Source organism: Bipolaris maydis, assembly GCF_028858645.1.
Source record: "Bipolaris maydis strain C4 unplaced genomic scaffold PSV08scaffold_9, whole genome shotgun sequence".
NCBI classification, from domain to species: Eukaryota; Fungi; Ascomycota; class Dothideomycetes; order Pleosporales; family Pleosporaceae; genus Bipolaris; species Bipolaris maydis.
The window spans coordinates 1,407,935-1,434,965 of NW_027093865.1; the positions used below are offsets into that span (position 1 = coordinate 1,407,935).

The following is a 27,031-nucleotide window of genomic DNA, read 5'->3' on the forward strand; positions in this document are numbered from 1 at the left end:
CGAGTCATGCGCATTCAACAGCCTCTTAGTCAGCCGCACTGTCACAACTCACTTGGAAACCGCAGTGACAGCATGTCACGTCGACATTTATACACAGCATTCTTCCATGAAATCGCTTCAAGCTTGCCTATCATGTGGAATGCTGTGAATTTTACCTCATGAACAAACAAGTAGTTGGAGGAATTACATCATACCGAGCGTTGACATTCAGACCTTTCCTATTTTTTTATCCTTTAGCAAAATCGTCGACGCGCGCAATGCATCAATAAATGCTAGAACAATCGGTCGCCGTATACTCAAACAAAGCCGCCGCTGGTCTAGTTTGAGTTCAAGTTCAACGAGTGTCCATGGGCAGAGCATCCACTACTGAAGCCAAACCATATACGGTTAGCGTCTTTTCACCCACAGACTAAACGAGGTCGAATTCCATCAATTTCGCGACCTCGACTTCCGCGACAACAGTACTAACTCCAGGAAACACCAAATCGTATGCTCTCCAACCCTCCTGTTACTCTGCCAAATTGCTAATCCCAAATTCAGCAGCCGTATACCCCACCCGACATACAAAATGGCTGACGCTCCTGCCCCCGCTCGCGGCGGATTCGGTTCTCGTGGAGACCGCGGTGGTGACCGTGGACGTGGTCGCGGACGTGGCCGTGGCCGCCGTGGCGGAAAGTCTGAAGTACGCACACACAGTTTTTAAAAGGGAAATGTTACCGGAAATTGACAATTGGTACAGGAGAAGGAATGGCAGCCCGTCACCAAGCTCGGCCGTCTCGTAAAGGCTGGCAAGATCAAGAGTATGGAGGAGATGTATGTTGAACTGGACAACGGAAGTGCGAGAGAATTGTCTGACAGCGTGTAGCTACCTCCACTCTCTCCCCATCAAGGAGTACCAGGTCGTCGACTTTTTCCTTCCTAAGCTCAAGGACGAGGTCATGAAGATCAAGCCCGTCCAGAAGCAGACCCGTGCCGGTCAGCGTACCCGCTTCAAGGCTATCGTCGTCATCGGTGACTCTGAGGGTCACGTTGGTCTCGGTATCAAGACCTCCAAGGAAGTCGCGACCGCCATCCGCGCCGCTATCATCATCGCCAAGCTCTCCGTCGTCCCCATCCGAAGAGGTTACTGGGGTACCAACCTTGGTGAGCCTCACTCGCTCCCCACCAAGGAGAGCGGAAAGTGCGGTTCCGTCACTGTCCGTCTCATTCCCGCTCCCCGTGGTACCGGCCTCGTCGCCTCGCCCGCCGTCAAGCGTCTCTTGCAATTGGCTGGTGTCCAAGATATCTACACTGCCTCTTCCGGTTCAACCAAGACTCTTGAGAACACCCTGAAGGCTACCTTCGTTGCCGTCGCCCACACCTACGGCTTCCTTACTCCCAACCTGTGGAAAGAGAACGCTCTCCGCCCCTCACCACTTGAGGAGTACAGCGACATTCTCCGTGAGGGAAAGAGGTACTAGAGGGTGTTTTTGGGTGACATGGGTCTTTTCTAGCATTCCTGGGTTATGGCGCGGGACATTACATTCGGCGCCTCACGTATGTATCCAACGATAGTGCTGGGTCAACTGGCATGAAAATGAACAACTTTCAATGATGACCTTAAGGTTCTGGTTCCCATATGTGTGACTTTTGCATACAATGTTCGGCTATGAGGTGTTTGGTGGGCACGGGAAATTACATGTGTGTGTAACGGCAATGACGGAAACCACCCGAGTAACCAGTTGTAAACATTTGGCGTTACTAGGAGTTGATAGCTACGAAGTACCTAGTCGCGTGCTTGTCAACAGAGGTAATGATACCAGCCAACAAACCAAATTTCACTATGCATTCAATTTTCTATATCACTATGACACGAGCACTATTGTTTTAGATTTCCTCACTCGCCCTGCAGCGGCTGGCCATTTCCACCCATGGTAATAGTCTTGGTAACAACATACTCTTCAATACCCATATGGCTTCCTTCCCGTCCAAATCCAGACTCCTTGACGCCACCAAAAGGTGAGGCAACATCTGAAATGAGACCAGTATTGACGCCAACCATACCCACCTCCAATGCCTCCGCTACTCTGTACACCCTCTGAATGTCGCGGCTGAAGAAGTATCCGGCAAGACCTACATCAGCCTCATTGGCAAGCTTGACGACGTCGGCTTCAGTCTTGAATGGGAAGAGACCTGCTACAGGACCAAAAGTCTCGTCCTTTGCAAGTTGCATGTCCTTGGTCATGTCACGCAGGACAGTAGGCTGGTAAAAGTTTGCACCGAGATCTGGGAGTTTCTGGCCACCGTGGAGGATCTTGGCGCCGTTCTTGACAGCGTCCTGGACGTGTGCGTCGACTTTTGATACGGCGCGGTCGTGGATAAGGGGACCGTGTGTGATACCTTCGTCGTATCCACCGCCGACCTTGAAACTCTGTACTTTTTCTGTGAACTTGGTGCAGAATTCGTCGTAGATGCCGGATTGGACGTAGATTCTGTTGGCGCACACGCAGGTCTGGCCAGAAGAGCGGAATTTGGATGCGATGGCTCCAGTTACGGCGGACTCGAGGTCAGCATCGTCGAAGACAATGAATGGTGCGTTTCCGCCCAATTCGAAAGAGAGCTTCTTTAGTGTGTCGGAAGACTGTTTCATCAGGAGCTTTCCTACACCTGTAGAACCCGTGAAAGAAACTTTTTTGACAGTCTTGCTTGATGTGATTGTCTCGCCCACCTCTGGAGTATTTTTGAGGGCTGTGACGAAGTTGACTACGCCCTTTGGTATTCCCGCACGGTGTGCAAGCTCGGCTAGGGCAGCAGCGGTAAAGGGAGTCTCAGCAGGAGACTTGGCTACGACTGTGCAACCAGCCGCTAGTGCTGGACCAATTTTCCTTGTAATCATGGCTGCTGGGAAGTTCCATCTATTCATGTTAGTCGCGCTAACTATACCTCCTCTCAGACATGCCTCAATACTTACGGTGTGATCAGTCCAACAACGCCGACCGGCTCCTTGATTGTGAACACCCTGTTTCCAGCGATTGACGCTGGAATGGTAGTTCCATAGATACGCGGCGCTTCTTCTGCGAACCACTCATAAAAGCTCGCGGCATAGTTGACCTCTCCCTTCGCATCTGCAATGGGCTTTCCATTCTCCCACGTTATGAGTTTGGCCAGGTCCTCTGCGTTGTCCATCATGAGCTGGTACCACTTCCGTAGCATGCGTGAGCGCTCGCGGCCGGTAGTTTTGCGGAAAGAAGGAAAGGCTGCGGCTGCAGCAGCGATGGCAGCTTCGGTATCGGCGCGATCCATCTCAGGCATTGTGCCAATGAGTTTGCCTGTTGCTGGATCTGCGCAATGATAAGAATGAGCTCATATCAAGTGAGAATAGGAAAATTACCGTGGACCTCGAAGGTCTTGCCAGATTTTGCGTCTATCCACTCTCCATTGACATATGTCTGATTCTTCAGCAGCGACTTGTCGTTGAGCTGTAGGTGATGTTAGTCTGATAAGAACAAGAGTCGATGGAAGCTGTTAACATACAGCTGGTACTGAGTGTCCCATGTTTGCGTATCCTCTTGAAACAATTGACGGTAAGGTTCTCTTCTGAAAGCTGTTCTTGTAGGCTGGCTGTCGTGCAAGTGATCGAGTGGCAGTGACGAAAGAGCGCATTGCTATCTCTAGTGGGGATGAAGAGAAAATATAAAATGCAGCGACCTTAGCCGATCTTGAGACAGTCCACGTGAAATTATTGGGGCAAGTCTAGTCCGCCTACAGAGTCCAGATGTCAATTGCTAATCACCTTTAGGGTGGGTGTTGAGCGGAACTGTGTCAGCCTACGACGTTTGAAAGAGCTTACGTACTATGGCCGAAATGCGGGGTTCTGCGTTCTCGAAGAGCTCAAGGTGGGATGGTAGCGAACAACTCCGAGGCAAAGCCAAGTGGACATGAAAAACACGAAATTGTGCAAAAGGTTATCTGATAAATTTCAATCATAAAGAAGATGAATTTGGGACAATGTCGTACTTTGGCATAAACATTTGGGCCGACTTTCTAATAGCTATGCGACAGACTGTACACGCTGGCAGCGTATAGAGCGTATGGAGCGTATGGAGCGTCAAGGGCGTGTAGTCGGTTGAGCACAAAATGAAAGTGGTAATCATTTAGCTGTTATATGAAAAGTGAGAAAATTGACTCATAGCTGCCTGTACTGCCAAAAGTACCACGCTGTGGTTGTAGAAGGCAAATTGAAGATGTAAGAAAAGAAATACGAAATGCGCCACGACAGCACCATATTGATATGTATGTAGCCATATTCAGATCACCATGCAATATCCTTCCCTGTAACAATAATTCAAAAAATGATTCGCATGGTTTTATGTTCCGCTTATGGTTGTATGACGGTTCGAAGCGTCGATAGGCATCGCTGATGAGGTGTGCTGCGCTTGGTGGTTGCGATGTTCGTCGCACTACAACACAAGTGCAATTAGGCCCAAGTACATACCATCACTGCTCCAGCAAAAGCACTCCATCACACATTCTGCAGAAAAGCAGCATGGCCATTCTGTTTATCGTAGTTATTCATTCATTCTACATGAGCCTTACGTCAATTCGCAGTGTGTTCACGATGGCCCACATGCGAGTGCCAGGATGAATTCGCAGACTCGCACAATTATGATTATGAAATAGATATATTGCTATTGAACGATGGAAGCAGGATTGAGCATGGTACGTTCTGGGCGTCACTGTCCAGGGGGGCTTGCGAGGATAGAGTCGTCCTGGCACGTGGCGCACGTGCGTGGTTCGCCCTTCCCCACAGATGCCAGCGAGCTCTAATGGCGTTAAGCTTTTGGAGCCGCATGTCGATCATGCAGGAACAGGCGGCAGGAAGAGCTGTCAAAGAAAAAAAGAGAGCTCGAATACCAGTCCAGAGTCGCCCAGGAGACTCCCGAAAAGTTGCCGAACTTGCCCAATTCATCTTCCGACGTCGATTTTCGAGTCTTTTCACGCGTATTGAATGATTAGATGTTGAGAAACAAAGTGCATTCTTTATTGTCGTGATTGCGGCGTCGAAGAAGCGTTCCCTGCTCTAAAATCGTGTTGGGTTTTAGCGCGCTTAGCATTGGGTGAGCAGCCAACATTGGGTCAACCAGCTCCAACGCGGCGCTTCCCCATCAACCACACGCCCCTCAGCGACATCATCTATTCGGACTTCCCTACTTCTCGTGGGTTTTGGAGGCGTCTGTCATTTATCATTTGTCCTTCGCGTCCATTTCGGCGTCCTTTTCGTTTGTGCATCGCGCACCCGCCGGCGCACACCTATTCACAACAACACGACACACGGCCAACCGGCAGTGAGCATCGCGCGCACTATTGCCGTCATCGGCGCACATGCATGAGAGCCTTCTCTGCTACTAATGCAATCGTGAAAGTTGACAAATACCCTATTTGGGCGGTGTAAGTGCGCCCTAGCTGCGACGCATCGGATCCCCTTCACTCACCGCGCTACCCAAGGAACGCAACAGCTTCACCGTAAACAAGTCCCTATGTCTAGCCGATCGAAGCGCAAGTTCGACATCGACCCCAACGCATCCGATCCCGACGACTTTGATTACGACGATTCGGAAAGACGCGCAGCACCTCAGCGCCGTCGCAACCGAGGCACGCCGGGGGCCAAAAAGAAGCCCTCGAAGCGCCAGCGGCGCGTGTACAGCGGCTCTGACATCGACGACGACGACGAAATCGAGTCGGACGACTCCTTTACCGAGCGCTCCGAGTCAGAGGAGCCAGAAATCAATCCTGCGACAGGCAGAAGTGTGCGTCGCGCCACCAAGAAGCAGATCAAATACGAAGAGAGCGAAGACGAAATCGAAGACACGCCATCGGAAGACGATTCGCCTAAGCCTGCCTCGCGACGCCGTGCACAGCCGTCCATCGAAAAGGTCGACAAGCCATCGCTTATTGTAAAGCTGAAGATGCCCGACAATAGCTCTAGTCGCAACCTGCGCACTCGCACTGGCAGCAAATCACTTGCGCGCGGAAGAACACCAGAGGTTCATGGAACTCGACGTAGTACTCGTCTTTCGCATGATATTGAAGAACCTATCGTCGCACTCTCTGACTCTGGCAAGCATGTCACCGTCATCCGTGAAGGAACTCGCAGTCCTGAGCCCATTGCGCGCCCAACAAGAGGAGGCAAGGGTCCCAAGATCGAGCATCCTAGCGCCATTATGGAAGCTTCGCAGGAGACATCAATGATCCACGATGACACTCCTGGTCCCCTCGACGCCATCGTTGCTGGCACCCAGACCCAAGTGGAGGCAAGCAAGGACAGCTCACCTGCCCAAGATGCGCAAGAGGAAGATGCCGAGGGCGAGGAAGACATGGAAGGTGTAATTCAAGAATCTCAGCATGACGAAGGTGCTGCTGAGGATTCTGACGAGGAGGGCCCAGTGGCCCGCAATGGCCGTAATTTGAGGGTATGACAGTATTTGACTCTGAATTGTGTGCTCAAACTAACCAGTCTTCTAGAATCGTGCCGCATCATCCAAGCGCAAGCGTGCCGCCGACGAGAGCAGTGACTTTGAACCCCCAGCCGAGGACGAAAAAGAGGAAGAACTATCCGAGTCTGACAACGACAAGGGCAAGGCATCTGCATCAGAAAGCGCTTCAGGCTCAGGAAGGCGGTCGAACCGCCTGCGAGGGAAGACTCGTCAGTCCCAACGCAGTAGGCGCAACTCATCGTCTGAGGAATCGGGATTGGATCAAGATGAATTGCAGGATGAGCTTCAGGACCTGGAATATAACAAAAGACGGCGACTGAGCCGCCGAAAGCCGGACGAGGACCTGTCTTATGACACGGTGCCCAAACGTCGAGCCCGCAACACCGGAGTAGACTACCGTGTCGTCCGACCAGAGATGAACACTATGTTCGACAATGACGACGATCCTCCCGTTGCTGACAAACCACGGGCAAGAGGTGGCAGATCTACATACAGGAGCCTCTGGCGCAGCCAAGGTCCCTTTGGTGGCGGTGTCGAAGCTGGCATAGGCGCGGCAGGCGGTGACTCTGACAGCAGCGAGGATGAGAACCAGAAGATGCCTAAACCAGCTGGTGGAATGATTGGCATGACCCCAACCACAGCGACAGCCCCTGGGTTTGGGTTTCCCCAAACTCACAATGCTGACCCACAACAAGCCTCTGGTGGTGGCCCAGCAAATCTTGGCAAGGTCAAGGACAAGAAGGCTCTTGCGGACGCCGATCCTCTGGGCGTCGATCCAAACGTCAATTTCGACGGAGTAGGCGGTTTGGATGATCACATTAACAAACTGAAGGAAATGGTCATGCTTCCACTGCTATACCCTGAAGTTTTCCAACGCTTCAAGATCACACCTCCACGAGGTGTTTTGTTCCATGGACCACCTGGTACCGGTAAAACACTTCTTGCCCGTGCTCTCGCTTCCAGTGTCAGCACGCATGGGCAGAAAGTCACCTTCTACATGCGCAAAGGTGCTGATGCCTTGAGCAAGTGGGTCGGAGAAGCTGAGCGGCAGCTTCGTCTTTTGTTCGAAGAAGCGCGGAAAACCCAACCCAGTATCATCTTCTTTGATGAAATCGATGGTTTGGCACCCGTTCGATCGAGTAAACAAGAGCAAATCCATGCTTCAATTGTCGCAACCCTTCTTGCCCTAATGGACGGTATGGATGGTCGTGGGCAGGTCATCGTCATAGGTGCTACCAATCGACCTGATTCGGTAGACCCTGCACTTCGACGTCCAGGACGATTCGATCGAGAGTTCTATTTCCCACTACCAAATGTTGCAGGTCGACGAGCCATCATCGACATTCATACCAAAAACTGGGACCCACCTCTAAAGCCGGATATGAAGGATCAACTTGCAGAGCTGACCAAGGGCTACGGTGGTGCCGATATTCGGGCCTTGTGCACAGAGGCAGCCTTGAACGCTGTGCAAGGAACATATCCTCAAATCTACACATCTGAAAAGAAATTGTTGATTGATCCGAGCAACATCAAGATCCTAGCAAAGGATTTCATGATCTCAGTCAACAAGATGGTTCCTTCCTCTCAGCGAACCGTCACAGCAAGCGCAGCGCCATTGGGCAAGAACATCGAGCCACTGCTGCGGAAACCCCTTGAGGCAATCATCAAGCGTATTGACGAACTTATTCCTCGGAGAAAGAAACTCACGGCACTCGAAGAAGCTGAATTTGACGATCGAGACGACGAGAAAGGTTTCGAGCGTGAGGCCACTATGCGAAATTTCGAAAGCAGCAGGATCTTCAGGCCTCGTCTACTCATCAGTGGTCTCCAAGGCATGGGTCAGCAATATCTTGGTGCTGCGTTGTTGAACAGAATAGAGGGATTGCATGTTCAATCCTTTGACCTTCCAACCATCTTGGAAGACTCAACCCGAACACCCGAGGCAGCCATCACGCAACTGTTCACGGAAGTGAGGCGACACAAGCCCAGTGTCATCTACATCCCTGCAGTCGACGTTTGGTACCAAACACTACCCGCACAAGCGATCAAAACGTTCAAGCTTCTTTTGCGAAGTATTGGTGCCAATGAGCCAATCATGGTTCTGGGTATCATGGAACTATCAAGTGAAAATGAGAAGCCTGACCGACAGATGATGATGGATCTCTTCTCCTTCTCACAGACGAACCAGTTTCAGCTCAAGCGACCGGACCAAGAAGGCCGCTCGGAATTCTTTAACAACATCAGCCACTACATCCGCATGTCTCCTGCAGATTTCCCCGATCCTGATAATAGGAAGAAGCGCGTACTGCCTGAACTGGAGGCCGCTCCCATCGTTGAGCCGGTTATTGATCCTAAAGAACTTGCAGCTCGCGAAAAGTGGCAGAAGAAACAAGACAGACTCACGCTCAACAAGATGAAGATAGTCATCCAGCCCATCATGGATCAGCTGAAGAGGAGCCACAGGAAGTTCTTCAAGCCAATCCTGGAAGAAAGCTGGTACTCTTATTTGCTTGAGGAACAGGACCCTGACTTTGTCCGGTCAGACTTGCCACACGACGAGCAAGAAGAGCAGGGTGCCATACGACCATGGGAGTTCTCTAAAGATTCCAAGGGTGTCGACGTCCTTTTGCACGTGGAGAGTGGCAACAAGTATTACAACTTGGACCTCAGTACAATTGAGAAACGCCTTTCGAACGGTTACTACAAGCGCCCAGCAGATTACCTCTTTGATATCAAGACTCTTGTCAAAGATGCTAAGACTTTTGGAGATGCCGAACGAACCTTGAAGGGTAATGAGATGATTACAAACGTCGAGGTCGATCTCGATAACTTCTTCATGCAGCAAAATCCCGGCCTGCTCGCAGAATGTGAGGCAGTATATCAGCGCGAACTCGAGAGGGAGCGCAAGGCGCAAGAGAAGCGGGAGAAGGCCATGGCGGCGAACAAAGAGTTTGCTGATATCGCCCGGGTGCCTCCTGAGCAGTCAATCGGTACAACGGAGACCTCGGGGCCTATTGTCTTGGGCGAACCCATTCCTGGGCACTTGGCTATGCCACCTGTAACTCCGTTGCGGCCTGTTCATGCTGCGGAGTTATCTAATGGCACACAGCACGCAACCAACGGCTCTACCGCGCCTTCCAACGATGACACACACATGACTGACAGCCAAGATTTGAATACCAATACGCAACATGATTTCCACTTCCAGACTCCAAGTAGGATTGACACTCAGGGAACTCAGACGCAGAAGTCGCAGATTGCGGGTCGCACATTCATGGCGCCGAACTCGCATCCCAATGACTACCACAACAGCGCTTCCACGACAACTTCTGGTCAAAAGACTTCGCACAGGTCTTCAGACAACAAGTTCAGTACTCAGAGTAGCAATGGTGTTGCCCCCACTGGCATCCCCAACTTTTCGGAGATGCTGCCAGAACAGAGCGGCTCACAGCTTCCTGACACACAAGGTTCGCCAAATTTCTTTGCTCGACGCTTCCAACTCTCGCCCCGTATCTCCCCAGCACCAACAACTGACCACGTCCCCAAAACAGAAGTCCACTACGTCAGCAGTCAACCGTCAAACTCTCAACCCTCGCAATCACCGCAATATGTTACTTCCATGCCAGCGCCTGCACCTCCACATCACTCGAATCTCAACCAGATTTTGAATGACGAGGAGCCGAAGCCTCAGCTCATTATCGACGATGCACTTGTTACGGCCTTGCACGATAAGCTTGTGCAGTCTACATCCGGTTGTTCACTCGAACAACTAGAGCAAATCAATGCCGCGCTCATGGATGCCATCTGGAAGCACCGATCCGACTACAACCGCAACGTTGTCCTTAAGGAGGTCACCGAAGCGTTCAACGTCATCATCAACGATATCCAGGCCATGCAAGAGATCCTTCGATCAAGCCAAGAAGAAGAGGAGGCGGAAATGCGGAGACAATACCACTCTACGCAAGATGACTGGTTCTCTCAGACACAAGCACGTCGCTAGAGTTTCAGTAATCACTTTGTACATACCCCCTCTTCTTCCCCTCTTGGTTTAGGTTGTTGGGGCTGTCGGATGCATTCACCCATGCATGGCGTTTTAGGCATAACGGAGAACATGTAGGGGAGGCTGTTGTGTTTTTTTGGTATACACGCACATATTTCTAAGGGAGATAGAGAAAAAAGGAGTTATCGCGCTGCTTATTTCTTCTCTAGGTCGCTATATCACCACACCACTACCCATGTACCATGACTTTTCCTCTTTTTTTATCTCATTATCTTGCCTCTATACTTTTATAAGATGCGCTAGATTGCATATCTCGGGACGGTGGGGCTGTCTTCCCCCCCTTTTGGAATATGTGTGGGCTTCGTTGCTTCAGGAGATATTTGTACGGCAGATTTCTTTCTGTGTAGTGTGCGTAAGAATGAAGAAGATGATTTGTTCCAGTAAAACTGATAATCCCAGTTTTCTTTTCTTTTTTTGGTTAGTTTGTCAGTTGTTAAGTCTTGTTGTGCGTTGCTGAGAAGAGACTTGCTTTTAGCATAGACAGCGGTCTAAGAATCAGACTGTATTATTACGTACAAGATGCCGAGGCAACTACTTACAGACATGACTGCATATGATACAACCTCTGTACAGTAAATACGTATCCTCATCGGTTAAATAAACAGTACGCTCGTTCAAAACCACCTCCCTTATGCTTGCTAACAAAAAGAGTAAAACAAAATAAAGGAGAGAATCTCATCGTACTGCCACATCTAACCCCAGCCCCTACTCTACCTCTTTCCCTTATTCTACCCCAACGAACAAGTGAACGCCTGGAAGTCACACTTGAACGGATCTTTGCAGTCGCGATGTCCCGGGTCGCTACACGGCCACCCGGGACACCCCGTTATCGTTGGCCCGCAGCAGTACGTCACGGTATTGGGTTCCTTGTAGCAGATGTTTGGCGAGCATTGCGAGTCTGCAGTGCAGAGTGCGCCCGGGGTGAGGAGGGCGGCATAGGACGTTATTGCTTCTTTTCGGGTTGGGGAGGGTGATTGGAGTATTGGGGAGGCAGACTGGATCGCAGGAGCGGGAGGCTGGGGCGTTGGAGAGGTGGCACGGCTGATGCTTGAGAGTGCGGTGGCGAGTGCGGACATAAGGGGGTATGACGAGGCTGGAGTGGCAGGCTTTTCAGGTGGAGCTTCCAAGATACTTGAAGAGAGTGGAAAACTTGTGGATGGTTTGAGATCTTTCTGCTTGTTTGTGAGCTGGTTGTTTTGGTATTTGGACTTGATGTGCTCACAGATCCGCTGTCGGTGGAGGCTCCAGAGGTGTTGTGCACGAGTTTGAGAGGTACGGTAACGGCCACAGCCACTATTCCCACAACAACCACCAAACCCACCAATCCTAGTATAAGATCTCTCCCGGAACCTCTAAAACTGATACTGTTCTGGACTGTGTCTCTCCCGATGTCACGGTTGCCGACCTGATTCGTTCCAGAGATAAGGTTCTCCCTCATCTCGCAATGCATGTTAGGAGTATCTGCCATATTGTAATACCTGAGGGTGGATTCTGTTGGATTAAGGATATGCTAAGGCTGAGTACCTTCCTTGTATGCGTGTGAGTACCGAAAGAGCAGAAAGTCGAAGGCGAGGGGTTGGAGAAGTAGCACTGCAGGCCTGTGTTGGCATCACAAATTTCTTGGAGCCAAAATGGCTTATCGTGGCTATAAAACAGGCTCCTAGGATCAGAGAGCTACCCCAGCGAATGATACAGGGTATATTTCCGGTGAAGACATAGGGGTAGTATGCCGTGCGTTACCTCTTGGTATTGGGCTACCAATTAAGGTTGCAGACGCTGTATCTGCCAAAGGACTGGCGCTTAGGCAGTGACAACGTAGCCTTCTCAGGGATTACTTTAGCATCCGTCATTCTACCCTCAAGTCTATCGAAACGGGTACAGACTACGCTGGCTATGGGGGCGAAATGATTCCTTCCATCGACGCATACCCCGACCTGATTAGTACGGATAGCAATAGGGAAGCATTTGTAGCTTAACATGCTGTAAGAAGACTGCTCAGACTATCTTATTTGCTAGAAATTTGGACAAAATTTATACAGGAAGGCTGTGTCACGTTGCGGCTGCATTTCGTGTAACCCTACGAAAGGGTATGCGCAAACTAAATCATGGCACGAGAGGCTGATTTCTGCCTTGCAGATCATTTTGAAACGATACCAGAAGTCAAATTCACCGGATTATAGTATTTTGAGATGACCTTATGGTGCCACGTTGGTTTTGCGTGTGTGTGTGTGTGTGTGTGTGTGTGTGTGTGTGTGTGTGTGTTGATGGGATAGAACAGGCTGACATGGGTTCGCTTATTACCACCAACTTCCTGTGGCTGCATGCTCTTCAACGTAGACAACTAAAATCAGGCGGCGGTTTCTATTTGATTGATTTCCACCTGGCTGATGGTCCTTCATCGTCAAATTTCCGCAAACCTGTCCCGTCTTCAATACAATACAAATATGGAACTCGTTGGCTGTGCAGCAAGCGTTAGCCAGCTCCTGGTTTACTTATCCTCATCGGCTATTAGCCTCCAGAGACTTTACACTGAGTTCGTTCACTGCAATTCGATTTACCGTGACGAAGCAACGAATATCAGGCTATTACTTTATACTCTTCAACGCCTCGGCCGTCAACACGTCGACGACGACGACCACAGTCCCGTCCTCCCTGTTCTGATATCCATATCTGGTATCGCATGTCAGGTGCTACATCTCCTTAAGCCAAAGCGAATCTTTGTTATTGACTGGGCGCCAGTCACATCAAAAGATAAGATCATATTAGCGTTCGAAACACTTGATAAGAAGAGGAATCTACTGCATTTATACATCTCTCAAGAACATCAAGAAGCCCTCGTGGATCTTCGACAGAGGGTTGAATCATCTTGTGAGAAGCTTTGTGTGGAAACTCCTGTAACAGGGTCAGATAGAAGGGGCGCATCTCACAGCGCTAAGGATACAACTGGCGCATCCATGGACCCGCATCCAAACCAGTCGGCTCATCAGCCTACCAGAACGCTCACTGTAAAGCTTGATTCTTTAGTTTTGATGTATATTAATACTGACAACAATCTAGTTCACAATGACGGATGTCAAGATCGCTGGTCATAACTCAATGTTCAATGGCCGGATGCAAGATTCCGTAAATGCCGAAATTAGAAACTACACTCTCGACGCTCCGGGGAAAAATTTCGTAGGAAATGAGAACAACGAAGCCGAAAGAATTTTGTTACAACCTAGCCGTCACAGTAGAGGTCATCCACATCCGGACTATGCCCACATGACGGCCAGGGCAGTTGTGCCGCTGTCAAGTCAGGGAAATCATGCTGGAGAAGCAACACCCAGGTTCAGTGAGGCCTCTAGCAATCGATTCGTCTCACCACAAGAATTATCGCCTTATAGAGCAGACGATTCTAGGGCGGAGCGTTGGGGGCCGTCATGGCATGGTAACCACCACGCACAGCCTTTGGAGGGAAATTTCACTAGCCCTCAGTACTGTACCCAACAGCTACAAGGTCCAGAGAGAAGCTTGAATAGCCCGCATTGCAGCAACCGACAAGTACAGGGCCAAGAACGTGACTTCCACAGCCCAAGAATGAACGAAAGCAGATTGAGACATCCCAACTACGACCAGGCTGAAGATTGGTATCAAGAGGGGAATAGACAGCCCCCAGCAAACAATTAAGAATTCCAGTGCGGGAAATGTGCAACGAAAGTCCCCAAGCTAGCAGTAAAGCACGATTGCGGGATTGCTGGAATAGGTTACGGACTATCGACGCACCAACTGCTCGAAGGTGCACCTCAAAGCAACACATCAGGTATGGTTTTCGAGAACGGGTTTCGCACAGAATGCTGGTTGGAGCAGAGGAGTTGTAGCAGAGAAGTGTTGGATGCACATGTGCCTTAGATAGCGAAGCCTTTCAACTGTTGAGAGTATATATTACTGCTCAATACGGTGTAGAGAGGCGATCGTCTTTTTGCACTTTAACATCAACAAGGTCATTTCTTAGGCGTTATCCTCTTTTACTTGGAATTTATTTTGTTCATTAGTCTTTAAAGTGCATACGATATCCTTGACATTCGCTTAACGTAAAAGCTTGAATATTTTTCTATTCCCCTTCACCCAAGGTCGAGCCTTCCGCCTAGGGCAGATGCTTGTTGGGAGCCCACTGTGACGTGGGGTGTCTTCTGTCAAGAAAATTATGACCGCGATATCATCCTCTTGGATATATTCGTTGTTTTCTTCATTGCTAGTTTTCTCTTTGACATCCTTTGGTCATAGTTTCAGTATGATATCAAGGGAACGTTTGGTGTTAGCGCATGGATCTTGTCGATTCTCCCTGCTCTACTTATTGTTCTAGCTATACGGAACTGAGAAGCGAACCTGGTGTGAATGTGCATCTCCAGTTGATACCAAATCTTTCTTTAGTTTCGTAAGCGTGCAATGACGAATGCTGCAATGAGATATATACACTACGTGATGAATTAGCCAGTTGTTCATCCGATCGATGACATAACTTACAGCAGAGAAAAAGTACGGTAAGCCAACACCAATACCCCCAAGCTTTATAGCCTGGACCCACAGAACAGTCATCAAAGGAGCACCAACCAAAGACCCAAGCGTCTTGGTCAGCATGACTATACTGAAGTCCTGGACATCCGAATGCGCCAGCGCAATAAGAGGTGACTTGACCAGCGACATGGTAAAAACTGGCAGCGCAGAGCCAAGAGCATATAAAATCAAAGCTAGCAGTGAATGTCAGCATATCTCTACCCGATTAACGCCATCCTGTCTACGTACCAGCAAGCAGCATCCAAAACCTGGACGCTAGTGCCACACACAGCACGCCCACCACCGAAACCGCAATGCTTACTTCTGCACCTATAATATTAAGCCGCACTTCAGACCCGTGGACCGTCTTTGACGACATGGAGGTCCGAATGATGCGCGGGACGATTATAGCCAGTAAGGTGAAATTCACCAGTGCCTTGGCGGAGAGCATGTAGCCTGCCTGTGCAAAAGTCCACTCGTATCGCTTGGAGATATATTGCACCAGCAACTTCGTGTCTGAACTCGCTAGCGCAGTAAGAAAGAAGGAGCAAAGCAGGACTTGGAATTTGCGGCGGCCAATGACTAAACGTCTCATTTTGCGTGTTGCGTGCAGTATGCTTTGGAAGAAGCTGGCATGCCTTTCAAAGTCCTCGCCATGTCTGGTGGTTCTGCCTGGAAGCAATGGTCCGGCTTCTTCATCTGGGTCTTGGGAAACGGAATCTGAGGTCGTAGAGAGAGTTGGTGTTTTTGAAATTGAAGGGAGTAAGCTGATAGTTGGTATGGCACAGAGGAGGAGAGCGATGTTGAGCCAGAAGGGGAGCCAGAGACTGTTGCTCATGGTGAATGCAGCGAGGGTTGGTCCGAGAAAGGAGACGATGTAGGATGTGGAACTGATATAGGAGAAGTAGGATGCTCTTCAGTGGATTAGTTTCTTGTGATATCTGAAGTTGGGTGGTTGACATACCGTTCCACATATTCACAAGCCAGTGCCGAAGTCAATGTGAAAATGGTGGACTGAAATACGCATTCGCCTCCAAGGACATTGAGGAATGGGCTGGCGATAATGGCATTGGTAGGGAGGATATGCGGGAGATTTCCTGATAGAATGTTTAGAACAGAATATCACATGCAATGTGGTAGAAAAGGTAATGAGGATACATACCAACAAGCATAGCCCAGGCGCTCATGAAAATCCTCGGCACCAAGTTGCACAACAGTACAATCTTGATGCCCCATCTCTCAGCGACAAAGCTGAATGGTATTGTTACGATGAAGTCTGTGAGCGTGGTATCAGTACCGAGGAGAATAAATAAAAATCATCACCCACATACCACAAACAACAAGCGTCGTCTCCATAGTACCTTGCAACCACGCAAGACGACGCTGCACATCATCTATTTTACACAGCTTCTCTGGTATCGAGCCATCTGGCCGTATGGCCGATGGATCACGCAGCTCGTAATGCGCTTGACATAGACGAAGTTCAATCACCCGATTAAGCGGAAGCGTATACAAGACAGCTGAAAGATGGACGAGAACGAGGAGGAGTACCAAGGGCCATATTGCGCGTTTGTGTACTGTAGATGGGCTGGGTGAAGCACGACGGAGTGGAGGAGACGGAGTGCGCAGAAGCCTGCGACTATGGAATTCAGACATTTATCATGTATGATGCGAAATCTATACCACGGGCTTGCATCGTCACCACTGCTTGTTGTGTATGTATGTCTGACGTACAGTAGCACAGCCCCATCTCTCCTCTCTCTCCCCTTTAGGTTGCTGTTATCGCGAAACCTCACGATAAGACACCACCCACGTGATCACGATAACGCACCTCTCACCATCCGTACATACACTTACTCAAACTCACCAAGCACCTTTTCCCAACTCGCCACGCAAGGCAACAACCCTCCCATTTCGCTAACAACCATCCTCCTTCCCCACTTTCACCTAATCGCCCAGGGGAACAACCGGGTGGATCCGTAAATAATCCGAGCGCATAAACCACCCCACAACAATATTATTTACCGCTTCCAGGTAGTTCCAACCTTTCAACGTTCATTCGTCCTAATAAACCCCCGGTAAGACCAAAAAAAAAGGACCAGCAGAGCAAAGGAAAGAAGGGATCATCCCAGTACACACACATACACACACACCAAAGGACCAACGCATTGGGGCCGAACTTTGTTCCACGGAAGAAAGGGTCAGGTAAAAGGGGAGGGAAAGGGCAACAATAATAAACACGCAATTCCGTCCCCTAAAATAAAACGCTTACGCTCCCTAAAAAAAATGGGTCTCCCTCAACGTACGATATCATTGGTATTATTTGTTGATCATCAGCGACTACTAAGTAATGTCCTGCCGTATATTCCTCTCTCTCTCTCTCTCTCTCTCTGTGTATGTGTGTGTGTACCACCAAGTAGTAGTACAAAAGTAAGCAAAAAGGGGAGTTAAACTAGTATTCCCGTTCAAAGCAAACACCTTTCTAGACCCACACAACCTGCTCCTTTTGCTCAAAAGCCCAAGTGTCCTACCTCGCTCTCTCCAAGTAAGCACACCCGCGGAACAGGGGGGGGGGGGGGGGGGGGGGGGGAAGGGGGCGCAGGCTCTCAAGGGTACTTCCTTGCGGACAAATGTCTTGCCTTGCCAACCCCTCTCCTCTCCACTCCCAAGATACTGCCTAGTATGTATTACCGGGTTCGTCCTTGGAAAATAGCCCATGCCACGTCTGCGTTTGTCAACCCACTTTGGAAAGGAAGCTGTGTGGTCCTGTAGCTATGAGGAGCATGACCGTATGCGAAACTGTGGGCATACGCAATCGTTCAAAGGCCACTAACTACTGTCCTCCTCCCCGGGGATCTCTCTCTCTCAAAAAGGCCATGCTCTGCGGGTTTTCTTTTGGGGGGTGGTGGTGGTGGTGGGTACCCTGCAAATGTTCGCCTCATGTTTGAGTCTTGGAGGAGTATGTGCGTCACACACACACCATCCCCGACCTGCCCCCCCTTCTCTGTCTGTCTGTCTCTCTCTTTTTTTTGTTCCTTTCCTTTCTCACTTGCTTTTTTCATGCGCAACAGATAGATAGAGGACTAGCGCGATGCCGGCAGCCAGGACGGCGAGCAGCAAAAGTACAACTACGATTGTGGCGCGGAGTTTATTCTGCATCCATTCTGCACGTAGTCGGTTACGTCTGGCCCTGGTACGCGGGTCCAGCGCGATGTAGTCTCTTCGCCAAGGAATGCTGTCGAAGATTTCGAGCGATTCGATGGATGCAGGAGACGGTGGGGCGGATGTCGGATCGCACTCGGCATATCGCGGACAGAGCGTGTTGTTTGCAAATGCCGTGTCGTCGTCGGTGTAGGGCGAGAAGATTCGGTAGCCCCCCGTGGGTGTGCTGGTAGCGGTTATGGAGATCTTGAGCGGTTAGTGAATTGAAGGCGCTGATACGTAGGGCCCGCCTAGGCGCCGTGTGTTGGGAATACTCACTAGAGGCATACTCGCCAACATATGCATCGAAATGACGTGAATGTAGTGCTTGACTGCTCGATGGGCAGAGCATGGCAATCTTAAAGACTTCAAGTTGCATTGCTTACTTTGAAACCTGTGGCAAGTGGACGTAGCTTGCGTCGCATAACATCAAAGCATCCACTCGCCCAACGCAAGTTGCTGGGTCCATCACAGGCTGAAACACATAGACATGGATACACCAGAGAAAATGCGTGCAAGGAGAACCAAGTGGTGAAGGGCGACCGTTTCTATAGCTATTTGATGTTCGTAGCGCTTCCAGCCCCGCTGTCAAGTACAATCTAGACGTCAACCATGCTTGTAGCATGCCCACGCTCCCTCTTCACCATCCCACCAAACACGCAAAAGACAAACATCGGACACCCATGGAACAAAAAAGGGGGCCCGAAAAAAAAGATTCCAATTGAGAAAAAAAAGAAGGGTATCTCTGCTCGCTTAAGCAAACAACATCTGCGAGTGAGCTTGATTGTGCTTGCTTGCTTGTATTCCAATTTCACCCTCCAGCCGCTTTTCCTCCCCTCAAGCCGTGGGTGCAGGTCGGAAGACCCATATTAGATGGAGACAATGTCCAAGAAGAAGGGTACTCGACTTGACCTAGGCCCCGCAAACCGAGCCACTGACTAGAGCAAGTAGGCCAAGAAGCGGGCGAGGGTGCAGTATTTTTTTGGTCGGACTTAACAAAAGAAAATGCTCGAAACAGGAAAGGGGTGTTCTTTGATATCGCAGAATAACAGGGAACAAACGCTTGGAGATGCTAGAAAGGATTACCGTGCAAAGAGGCACATGTACGAGTGTTTTTGGTACAACGCAACCCTCTTGGACAATGACGAGACGGCCCAAGAGGGTGGGAGTTATTTTGACAGAGAAGATGACCAGCCACTACCTGGCGCAAGTAGTTGCTTACATGTGCTGGGGGTGGAGATACTGGTTGTGGAAGTATTGACCCTGATGTTGGGGTGGCGCATGCTCCGATGTAGGTGTGGTGGGATACAGGGAAGCAGGCTGCGACTTGACAACGTGACCATACGTGAACTGCTCGCCTTCAGGTGTGATTGGCGGGGTAGGGCATCCGTTCTGCATGACAGAGGCGTATGGGTTCTTGTTAGGTGTTTGAGGGCCAAACGGTTCCGAAGCAGGCTTGGGCTCGTCAATGACTACAGTAGGCGGCGGTGTTGGCGGAGCTGCTTGTCGGCGCGCGATCTGTGCTTGTCGCTGAAGGAACTCATCGACGGTAGCAGACACGGCTGACAGGTGCATGGAAGCATACTTGCGAGAGAGCACAGGAGATGGCTGGTACAGGTGGTTGGATAGGCCAATCACTGTTTGTGGGTCGTAGGCGCCAGACCAGTCGGTGTTGCGTGCTTGTGGTCGCGAAAGGATGCACCTCGCAAGAGCGAGAGCAGATCGTGCGAGAACAGATGGGCGCGTGGAAACAAACTCCTTGTGGAAAAGTGCAATCTCAGCAATGTAAAGCGTCATGTGCTCAACCTCGGCATCGTATGGGGCCTCGGACAGCGCAATCTGGAGGAATGCATCGACTGTGGTGTGGCCAATCATCCAGTTGAGAGTCTGTAGCACGTGCCACTCCATCTGGGTGAACATCTCATCGTCGTACAGAGAGCAGCACATGGACTTGAGTTCCCGTACAGTAGGTACACGATCTTTCTTGTCGCCGTACTTGGCAGCAATGAGGAGGGCAGCACATCCGACGAGCTGGTAGTGACGCTTGTAAACGACACGGCGGGAGCAGTAGCGATCGAGAAGGTTGACGGCAAGGAACAGAGTCTCGGGGAGGAGCTGGAATGCAGCGTGAGCTTCTACCAGGAAATCAAGGAGATATGGGCGCATGAACCACTGGATCTCAGTCTGGATGTCGATAGAGTTGACATCGGGGAGGGTTTGTGATTCCATGTGCATCATGTGTTGCATGATATCCTCTTGGTATTCATCGGCTGTTAGCCTGGAAAGCTCTTCAGCGATGGCTCGTTGTTGCATCTTGGATACGGCTCGGTGCCTTTCTCTAGCCTCGGCTCGCATGGCGTAGACACCATCGTCATGTGACTCGACAAAGTACGAGTCGCAGTTGCCGTAGCGGGACTGCTGCTGCTGCTGGTCGTACGCCATTGTGAAATGGTGTCGGTATGTCAAGGTGGTGATCGTCAGGTCTCCGGGATAGACGTGGGTAGTATAGTGGTTGAGTGAGTGGATAGCTTCAAAAGGTGAGCTGGATTAGAGAGTGGCAGCCTGGAGGGCAACGAGTGTAGAGACTGTTATTAGTTGGTATAGGTGAAGGTCTGTGTGGTCCGACTTTGGTGAGTGCGTAATATCGGGAACCAGTTGTAGTGGACAGAGCCTAGTCCAATCGTGTTAGTGGTTGATCTAAGCTGCTTGACTTGATGCCAAGACCTTGAGCGCGCCACATACCTTGACAGAATTAGTGCTATTATGTTAGTGAGCGAGTGAGGTATGTGCAAAAACACAAAAAAAGACAGTGGAAGAAGTCGAAGAGGGCGAGTTCCTTGCTAATTGCATCCAGAAGACAGTTTGAAATTGAACGGGGTCTCGAAATGGGGCAGAGCACGAGCTAACGAGTCCGCCGGGTTGGGTAAATCGCCAGAAGATGAATTACAATACAAGTATCCGTAATTGGATACTAGGTCTGAACAAGGGTCAGTACATGTCATGAAAACGTCACAATGGTGAGCACCTACGTTGCAAGACTTGTTCGGCGCTGGTGGAAGCTTGGTGCGGCTTGTGGCAGACAGTCTAAAGGGGAAGATGGTCAGTGTTTGTGTGTGAAGAGGCAAAAGCCTTGATAGGTAGAGAAACAATCCTGGAGGTTCCGACTGGCGATACAAATGGGGGTTCGTCGATGGTGAGAGCCGTGGAAGTGGACGCCTGACTAAGACGAGAGCGGCGTGATCGGATACGGAGCCACAGTAGTGCCGGCAAGGTCAGGTGACGAGCGGTGAATCGTGAAGAGCAAATCCATATTGCAAGCTCACCCATGGCAATGAGCCGAAGAATACCTCTGGTTGACGGTCGATCTCTAGATGTCGGACGTGGCATCATGACGGACGCAGGCATGGCATGCAGTTGTGATTGCAAGGGAGTATCGTGATATTGCCGAGGCGGCCTCTTGGTCGATGGTACAACGGGCAAGAATAATCCGCACGCCTGGAACGCAACCAAACGCCCATACCTGGGCCTTCCAGACACAGTTCCAACAGAGCCATACACCTCGACTCCAAACATAACCCCGTCCGCCTATGGGACGCCCTTACCAATCTACCTTGAACACTTGCCAAGCTACCTCCTTCCAGCTGACTCAACCTCGCTTTGGTCCATAGGGTGGGTGTCGAATACGGTATTTGGGGGGAGGAAATGTCGGTCGCAGGATCCAAAGACAAACAGGCCGGGGAATCCGGAGCTAGATGGGAGAAAGAGGGTTAACCTACCGAGATGAGAGCCCAATTGTCACACGCGAGGCTGTTGATACAGGGGGGTCTGTGGGGGTTGGCGGCTGTATGCGGAGCGAAGGACTAGAGTACAGCGAGTATCTCTACGTCCAGCGAGAGACGAGGGAGGGAGTCGGCGGATGAATGGGTAGCGGTGGAGGGCACAGGGAGTCTGGTACTCTTCACGGTCCTATTCGAGGAGAGACGGCGGTCGGGAGTGGGTGACCGAGAGCAGGAGGCGGGGAGTTTTATGGAAAGACAGGAGCCGAGAGTGTCAGCACCACATCAGATCCAAAGTTTCTCCGTGCTCGACCGTAATGAAAGAGAGGATATGGGAGGGAGGGAGAGGAGAGGGAGAAGAGAGCACGATACAGACGGAGGCAGGCTGGAGAAAACGAGTGGGCGAGCAAGGCCCTAGGAGAGATGGACTAGCCGGATGCGGGCGACGGCAGCTTGTACAGCATGGGAACAGGGAACCTCGTACGCCCAGAGCGCACAGCCAACCGATGCATGTTCCGCCGCCGTCGTGCCCCATTGTGGATCAACCATGGCGTTTTCTGCGCCTGGGAAGCTTCGTCCAGGAACACGCTCGTTGAACGCGTGCTAGTCGTGTCTGTGTGCTGCGCCAAATGTCACTACTCAATGTCGCGGCTCCCGCAGGCTGTCGCGACACAGCCGGCGCTGTGCGTGTGTGCGCGAGTGAGTGGGTGTGGGTGTGGGTGTGTGTGTGTGTGCTCTGGCTATTTGCTTGTTCGCCCAACGCACCGCCGCCGGCCGCGCCAGCAGGTAGGCAGTGGCAGAAGCAGCCAAGTGTTATTATTATTACTGCTTAGTTACAGCGGGCAGGTTGTCGGAGGATGGGTTTGGATAGAGGGGATGGACGGGCAGCGCGGACGGGCTTGGGCTGAGCTGAGCGGTGGCTGCACCGTGAGCATGTCGTCTGCTCGAATCAGCGGCGTGGGCTAGGTCCGGTGAGGCCACTCATGCAGAGCTATACAAGGTTGCAGCATGGCCTGCGATGGCTGTCCAATGTCTCCCCCCGCCCGCGCACAGGAAACAAGATGCTTTGGACATGGCCAAGCGGCGAGCATAGGGCGCTGGGCCGGCGCACTCGCTGTTTGCATTTACGCAGCGTCGTGGTTCCCCTGACACACTATGCGCTGCTGAGGCTAGGCCTCGGCCAGGCGGGGGGCCCTTTGATCCCACATCGTCATCATCTGGCCAGCGGAGGGACTAAGGCCTCCTCCTTTTACCACTCGGCCGCACTAGGTCCAGCAAAAGCAGCCTGCCGGCACGTTGCATCCTTGTCGCGCGTCGTATCTCGCCAGTCGCTGCGAAGGTCGTCGTCGACAGCCGCTTTGGCGGTGCTGTGCTGTGCTGCGCTGGAGCAACAGAGCCCCCTCCCCTTTGCAGCCCCCAGGAGGAAACCACCGCCCGCCCAGGGCTCGCGGATGACTCGACGGCACACCCCCTCGCGCCGCCGTCGGTGCAGCTGGTGCAACACTGGCCTGGCTGGCTGGCTGGCTGGCCCTGCCCGCGGTGCCGGCCGTTGAAACCACGGTTTGGTCAGTGGCAGCAAATAGCATTTGGTGTTTCGCCCGCCCGAGGCTGTCCAGCTCGGCTGCCATCGTTGGCTGTTGGCGGGCGCAGGCCGGGGTCCACGCGTTTGGCTCAATCTACTAGCAACGCGTGTCTGAACCTAGCAGAGGGCGTGAAATTGCCAATTCTGCTCCTGCCCAGCCCGAGCCAGCCCCAAAGCGTCCCACCCCAACGCCCTTGAACCTCCCGCTTTAGCCGTCCCCTTGCTCAACATCATACAGCACCGCGGGCGCAATGGAGTCACTGGCATACTTACTTACACCTGCCTTGTTGTAGGGAGCGCCATTGCGCACAAAGACCACAAGGCGCCGCATGCAGCCCCCTCCCTAGCCCCCTCAGGCCCGGCTGGCCAAGTAGCATTCTACCCTCTGCTTGCTCTGCTTACCATCCATCTTCCACAAGCAACGACGCAAACGTCGATGCCCTAGATGCCCACGGTAAGTACGTGCATATCATCGCCTCGCAACTAGCATGCCATGCGGGCCACGGCTCCTCACATTAGGCGAGTGCAAGCTCTGCGCGGCTGCATCACAAAGTGTCAAATGGCGTCGAGTTCCTGCAGGCTTACTAGCACCCACTCGGCCCTACAACCCACCCCACTAGCACCTCCACATCTGCCTTGGATGACCTGCACATCTTCATCCCGCCGTCATCCACGATTGCGTACTTGTGCCCGTCATACTTACTGCATTCCAAGCCCTCTCGGTCTGCAATGATGCCCATCCATCGCTACTACTGCCAGTGCACACACGTGTGTAGCAAGCGCTGCCGGGCCTGCTACATCCATACGTACATTTCCATGTAGTTCCCTGTACGTACATACCATATTATTTCCCCGATTCATCAGCTGGTCCGGCTTCGGATATTGAACCGCGGCTGGGCACATAATCGCACAATCAAGCATCTTACCATTAGCGCCATCTTGCCATTCCACATCCATCATCTGAGAAAAAGAAAAAAGCACGTGTGCGTCGACGCGATTACTCCGCATTCACGCTCCTGACACGTCTTGCCCCCATGGCCTTGCTGCAGCTAGTAGCCAGCCGACATGCAGAGCCGTAGCACCGCCAGCCACGGCTGCGCCTAAGCACGCCTGCGACGCAAACATTATGTCACAAGTCGCGAACTGAACGCGTCTTAAAGTACTTGACTGTGCGCACGCGACTTGAAGGATCCAGTCTGCAGTCGTTTTTTCTCCATCTTACTCCCTGCCCTTTCTCACGCCTGCCTCGGTCGGACAATCTTCACGGCACGGTGCTTGCCTCAAGTGGGCCGATCTTCACACCCAGCTTCACCACCTGCAAATTTCTTCTGCCTTTGTCTCCAAGAAGCGGATCTTTTTTTTTCTCGCTGGTGGTGTCGGGGTGAAAAAAAAACGGGCTCGCCATTCTCCCTAGCAACGAGGGACCGACGTCTGCAGTCTTGCGGCCGGCCTGCAGATGATTCGTCATGAAGGCATCCCGGGCCTTCAGCTTCATCGCTTAAAGAGCGTTACCTGGACACCGCATGCACTTGTCAGAACATCTGTGCATATTGGCACGACCGAGCAAACTTTTCCATTGTCCCTGGAAACGCCCTGTAGATAGCATGCTGCATGTTTCAATAACCATCACCCGCTCTTCCGTAGCAACAAGCGTGAGTAGCAACGCCTATCTGTTGCAAATCGGCATATTCCCACTGGATTATCGCCTCGTGTCCCACGGATAATGAGGCCGGCTGCAATACTTGCTTACCACTAAATACCCCGCCCATCGGTCAGTGCTTCCCGTCTGGATGCACGTTTCCAAGGTTCGTCCTTTTTGTTTTTTTGCTCCATCCCATCATTACCACCATGACCATAGTGGATGCCTTCAACCGTGTCTTGGGTGTGGCAAAACCCCTCAGACGTTCGTGTCGGGCGCGTGCCATTTACGCGAACAATCACACTTCACAGACCACCACCACCAGGCATCTTGAAACATGTCGGGATGACAAGACCGTAACCAGCATGGGAGACGCTCATCCCACCTCAAGCGGACGCCAAGCCCCGTCCACATGCGACTGATCGTGCGCAAATTGATCTCCGCTCACACCAACCCCTGGGAATCCTAATATTAATATCATTTTGTGGTTGCGCAATCACAAATTGTACGAAATCTCGGGCCTGCCCAAGCCTGACTAGTCCTAGTTTCAGACAATTGCCAGACATGCTTTGTGGTGCTGTATCCATATCAAGTCCTTTTTTTTTTTCGCCTGCACAATCATCTAGGCTTTCGCCTCTTTTTCGCCTCAAGCCACTAAACGCGTCCATGGCAACACCTTGTTATTCATGACGTACGCGGGCGTTGATGCATTGAGTTTGGTCCGCTTGTGGGCCGCTGAAGCCAGTTTTGACTCGCGTAACCTTGTCAGGAGAGGCCAACATGTGACTTCTTACAGGTTTGTGGCGAGGGGCCCTTTTCTGCAACACCGGAACCTTCTTTATTCAGAATTGCCATCGCTTCCGCAAACAAAGCGCACCGTTTTTTTCTGAGAATAGACCGACCGAGACCATCTCCGTCCTTACATACGGCCAATCCGCCTAACTTGTTATGCCCAAGGCGGAATTTCCACAAAGCATTTCGCATTGTCCCCAAAACCTATTGGCTCAATTGGAAATCACGGACATTGCAAATCACTCGTAGCACACATGTATATAGCATCACCTCTACATAGTCCACAATCACTTGAATCAGCCATTCCCCTATATAACCATCTCTACACCCAACAGAACATGTTCATCTACCGTCCTGAGTGATCGATACTACTTATGACGGGATAGTTCTATATGGGAGTATGCAAGACTGACTTGAGTTGCAGCTGCCCTGCATCGAGTCAAGGCCGACGCAGCTTGCTCCCCCAAGATGTATACGGCACACAAAGAGCCTCCCCATGTACAGACGCAGGAATGGCCGTCAGGTGAACGTGTTCCGATGCTCGTAGGACTATTTAGATGATTCTAGTCGTCGAAGGAGGTGGCTTGAAGCGGGAGACGTGCCGACGCACTGTACGAGGTGTAGGCGATATGTTTAGGGGCATTCAAATTCCTATTTGTCAACAAGATACACATAAGACATTGTTTTCACTTCTCCTGAAGCATTATTGTATTGTACGAACCATCTGAGCTGATGATAGTCTGAGGCAGCTGCGGAGATGATGCGGAGGTAGTCAGTATCTCGGAGAAACATTCGCCGAGCTCCGACTGGACCCACCGAAAAGTCAAAGTCGGCTTTTGCCAAGAGTTCGAGAGAACTTCGCGAACCAGCTCCTTCAGTACCATGAGTGTAGTATCTTGATGCTAGCGCTCGGTTTGTAGACCCGCGCGCAGCTTTAGATCAAGCAGAAGTTCATAACGCCCCTCAAAATCAACC

At 51.3% G+C, this 27,031-nt stretch overlaps 8 protein-coding genes across 8 annotated transcripts; 3 read left to right on the top strand and 5 right to left on the bottom strand.

Annotated features, from left to right (window-relative positions):
• Positions 1 to 543: 543 nt before the first annotated feature.
• PSV08DRAFT_310218 (40S ribosomal protein uS5) lies at positions 544 to 1,596 on the top strand. Its single transcript, XM_014228555.2, has 3 exons — positions 544 to 682; positions 740 to 813; positions 866 to 1,596. The coding sequence occupies exons 1-3, from the start codon at positions 569 to 571 to the stop codon at positions 1,458 to 1,460; spliced, it is 783 nt and encodes a 260-aa protein (XP_014084030.1). The 5' UTR covers positions 544 to 568; the 3' UTR covers positions 1,461 to 1,596.
• Positions 1,597 to 1,811: 215 nt separating this feature from the next.
• On the bottom strand, positions 1,812 to 3,804 carry PSV08DRAFT_225815 (Aldehyde/histidinol dehydrogenase). Its single transcript, XM_014228556.2, has 4 exons — positions 3,514 to 3,804; positions 3,371 to 3,458; positions 2,951 to 3,320; positions 1,812 to 2,894 (listed from the first exon to the last, which is right to left on the bottom strand). Exons 1-4 carry the CDS (start codon positions 3,640 to 3,642, stop codon positions 1,877 to 1,879), a joined length of 1,605 nt encoding a protein of 534 aa, XP_014084031.2. The 5' UTR covers positions 3,643 to 3,804; the 3' UTR covers positions 1,812 to 1,876.
• A 440-nt stretch (positions 3,805 to 4,244) lies between these two features.
• Positions 4,245 to 10,496, top strand: PSV08DRAFT_225818 (uncharacterized protein; the record flags this gene model as incomplete). Its single annotated transcript, XM_014228557.2, has 5 exons — positions 4,245 to 4,272; positions 4,660 to 4,698; positions 5,403 to 5,427; positions 5,525 to 6,449; positions 6,502 to 10,496. The coding sequence occupies 5 exons, from the start codon at positions 4,245 to 4,247 to the stop codon at positions 10,471 to 10,473; spliced, it is 4,989 nt and encodes a 1,662-aa protein (XP_014084032.1). The 3' UTR covers positions 10,474 to 10,496.
• Positions 10,497 to 11,261: 765 nt separating this feature from the next.
• PSV08DRAFT_363451 (uncharacterized protein) lies at positions 11,262 to 12,001 on the bottom strand (the record flags this gene model as incomplete). Its single annotated transcript, XM_014228558.1, has 2 exons — positions 11,262 to 11,705; positions 11,756 to 12,001. The coding sequence occupies 2 exons, from the start codon at positions 11,999 to 12,001 to the stop codon at positions 11,262 to 11,264; spliced, it is 690 nt and encodes a 229-aa protein (XP_014084033.1).
• A 976-nt stretch (positions 12,002 to 12,977) lies between these two features.
• PSV08DRAFT_352997 (uncharacterized protein) lies at positions 12,978 to 14,199 on the top strand (the record flags this gene model as incomplete). The annotated part of the gene is made up of 2 exons (XM_066092854.1): positions 12,978 to 13,538; positions 13,591 to 14,199. 2 exons carry the CDS (start codon positions 12,978 to 12,980, stop codon positions 14,197 to 14,199), a joined length of 1,170 nt encoding a protein of 389 aa, XP_065948946.1.
• Positions 14,200 to 14,607: 408 nt separating this feature from the next.
• On the bottom strand, positions 14,608 to 16,830 carry PSV08DRAFT_410658 (major facilitator superfamily domain-containing protein). The gene is made up of 6 exons (XM_014228560.1): positions 16,398 to 16,830; positions 16,229 to 16,342; positions 16,031 to 16,163; positions 15,316 to 15,980; positions 15,037 to 15,260; positions 14,608 to 14,987 (listed from the first exon to the last, which is right to left on the bottom strand). Exons 1-6 carry the CDS (start codon positions 16,720 to 16,722, stop codon positions 14,940 to 14,942), a joined length of 1,509 nt encoding a protein of 502 aa, XP_014084035.1. The 5' UTR covers positions 16,723 to 16,830; the 3' UTR covers positions 14,608 to 14,939.
• A 1,281-nt stretch (positions 16,831 to 18,111) lies between these two features.
• On the bottom strand, positions 18,112 to 18,555 carry PSV08DRAFT_248741 (uncharacterized protein; the record flags this gene model as incomplete). The annotated part of the gene is made up of 2 exons (XM_066092373.1): positions 18,112 to 18,474; positions 18,547 to 18,555. The coding sequence occupies 2 exons, from the start codon at positions 18,553 to 18,555 to the stop codon at positions 18,112 to 18,114; spliced, it is 372 nt and encodes a 123-aa protein (XP_065948947.1).
• A 757-nt stretch (positions 18,556 to 19,312) lies between these two features.
• PSV08DRAFT_48519 (cyclin-like protein) lies at positions 19,313 to 21,163 on the bottom strand. Its single transcript, XM_066093978.1, has 2 exons — positions 21,010 to 21,163; positions 19,313 to 20,938 (listed from the first exon to the last, which is right to left on the bottom strand). The coding sequence occupies exon 2, from the start codon at positions 20,707 to 20,709 to the stop codon at positions 19,486 to 19,488; it is 1,224 nt and encodes a 407-aa protein (XP_065948948.1). The 5' UTR covers positions 20,710 to 20,938; positions 21,010 to 21,163; the 3' UTR covers positions 19,313 to 19,485.
• Between the last annotated feature and the right edge of the window lie 5,868 nt (positions 21,164 to 27,031).

Excerpts from the sequence above, each read along its gene's own strand:
- PSV08DRAFT_48519 (XM_066093978.1), bottom strand. The coding sequence starts at position 20,709 with ATGGCGTACGACCAGCAGCAGCAGCAGTCCCGCTACGGCAACTGCGAC.
- PSV08DRAFT_310218 (XM_014228555.2), top strand. The coding sequence starts at position 569 with ATGGCTGACGCTCCTGCCCCCGCTCGCGGCGGATTCGGTTCTCGTGGA. Across the intron at positions 683-739 it reads GCCGTGGCGGAAAGTCTGAA|GAGAAGGAATGGCAGCCCGT; the intron begins GTACGCACACAC and ends CAATTGGTACAG. Across the intron at positions 814-865 it reads ATCAAGAGTATGGAGGAGAT|CTACCTCCACTCTCTCCCCA; the intron begins GTATGTTGAACT and ends GACAGCGTGTAG.
- PSV08DRAFT_225815 (XM_014228556.2), bottom strand. The coding sequence starts at position 3,642 with ATGCGCTCTTTCGTCACTGCCACTCGATCACTTGCACGACAGCCAGCC. Across the intron at positions 3,321-3,370 it reads CAAGACCTTCGAGGTCCACG|ATCCAGCAACAGGCAAACTC; the intron begins GTAATTTTCCTA and ends ATCATTGCGCAG. Across the intron at positions 2,895-2,950 it reads GTTGTTGGACTGATCACACC|ATGGAACTTCCCAGCAGCCA; the intron begins GTAAGTATTGAG and ends TAACATGAATAG.
- PSV08DRAFT_410658 (XM_014228560.1), bottom strand. The coding sequence starts at position 16,722 with ATGTCTGAATTCCATAGTCGCAGGCTTCTGCGCACTCCGTCTCCTCCA. Across the intron at positions 16,164-16,228 it reads CGCCTGGGCTATGCTTGTTG|GAAATCTCCCGCATATCCTC; the intron begins GTATGTATCCTC and ends ACATTCTATCAG. Across the intron at positions 15,981-16,030 it reads GCTTGTGAATATGTGGAACG|AGCATCCTACTTCTCCTATA; the intron begins GTATGTCAACCA and ends AATCCACTGAAG.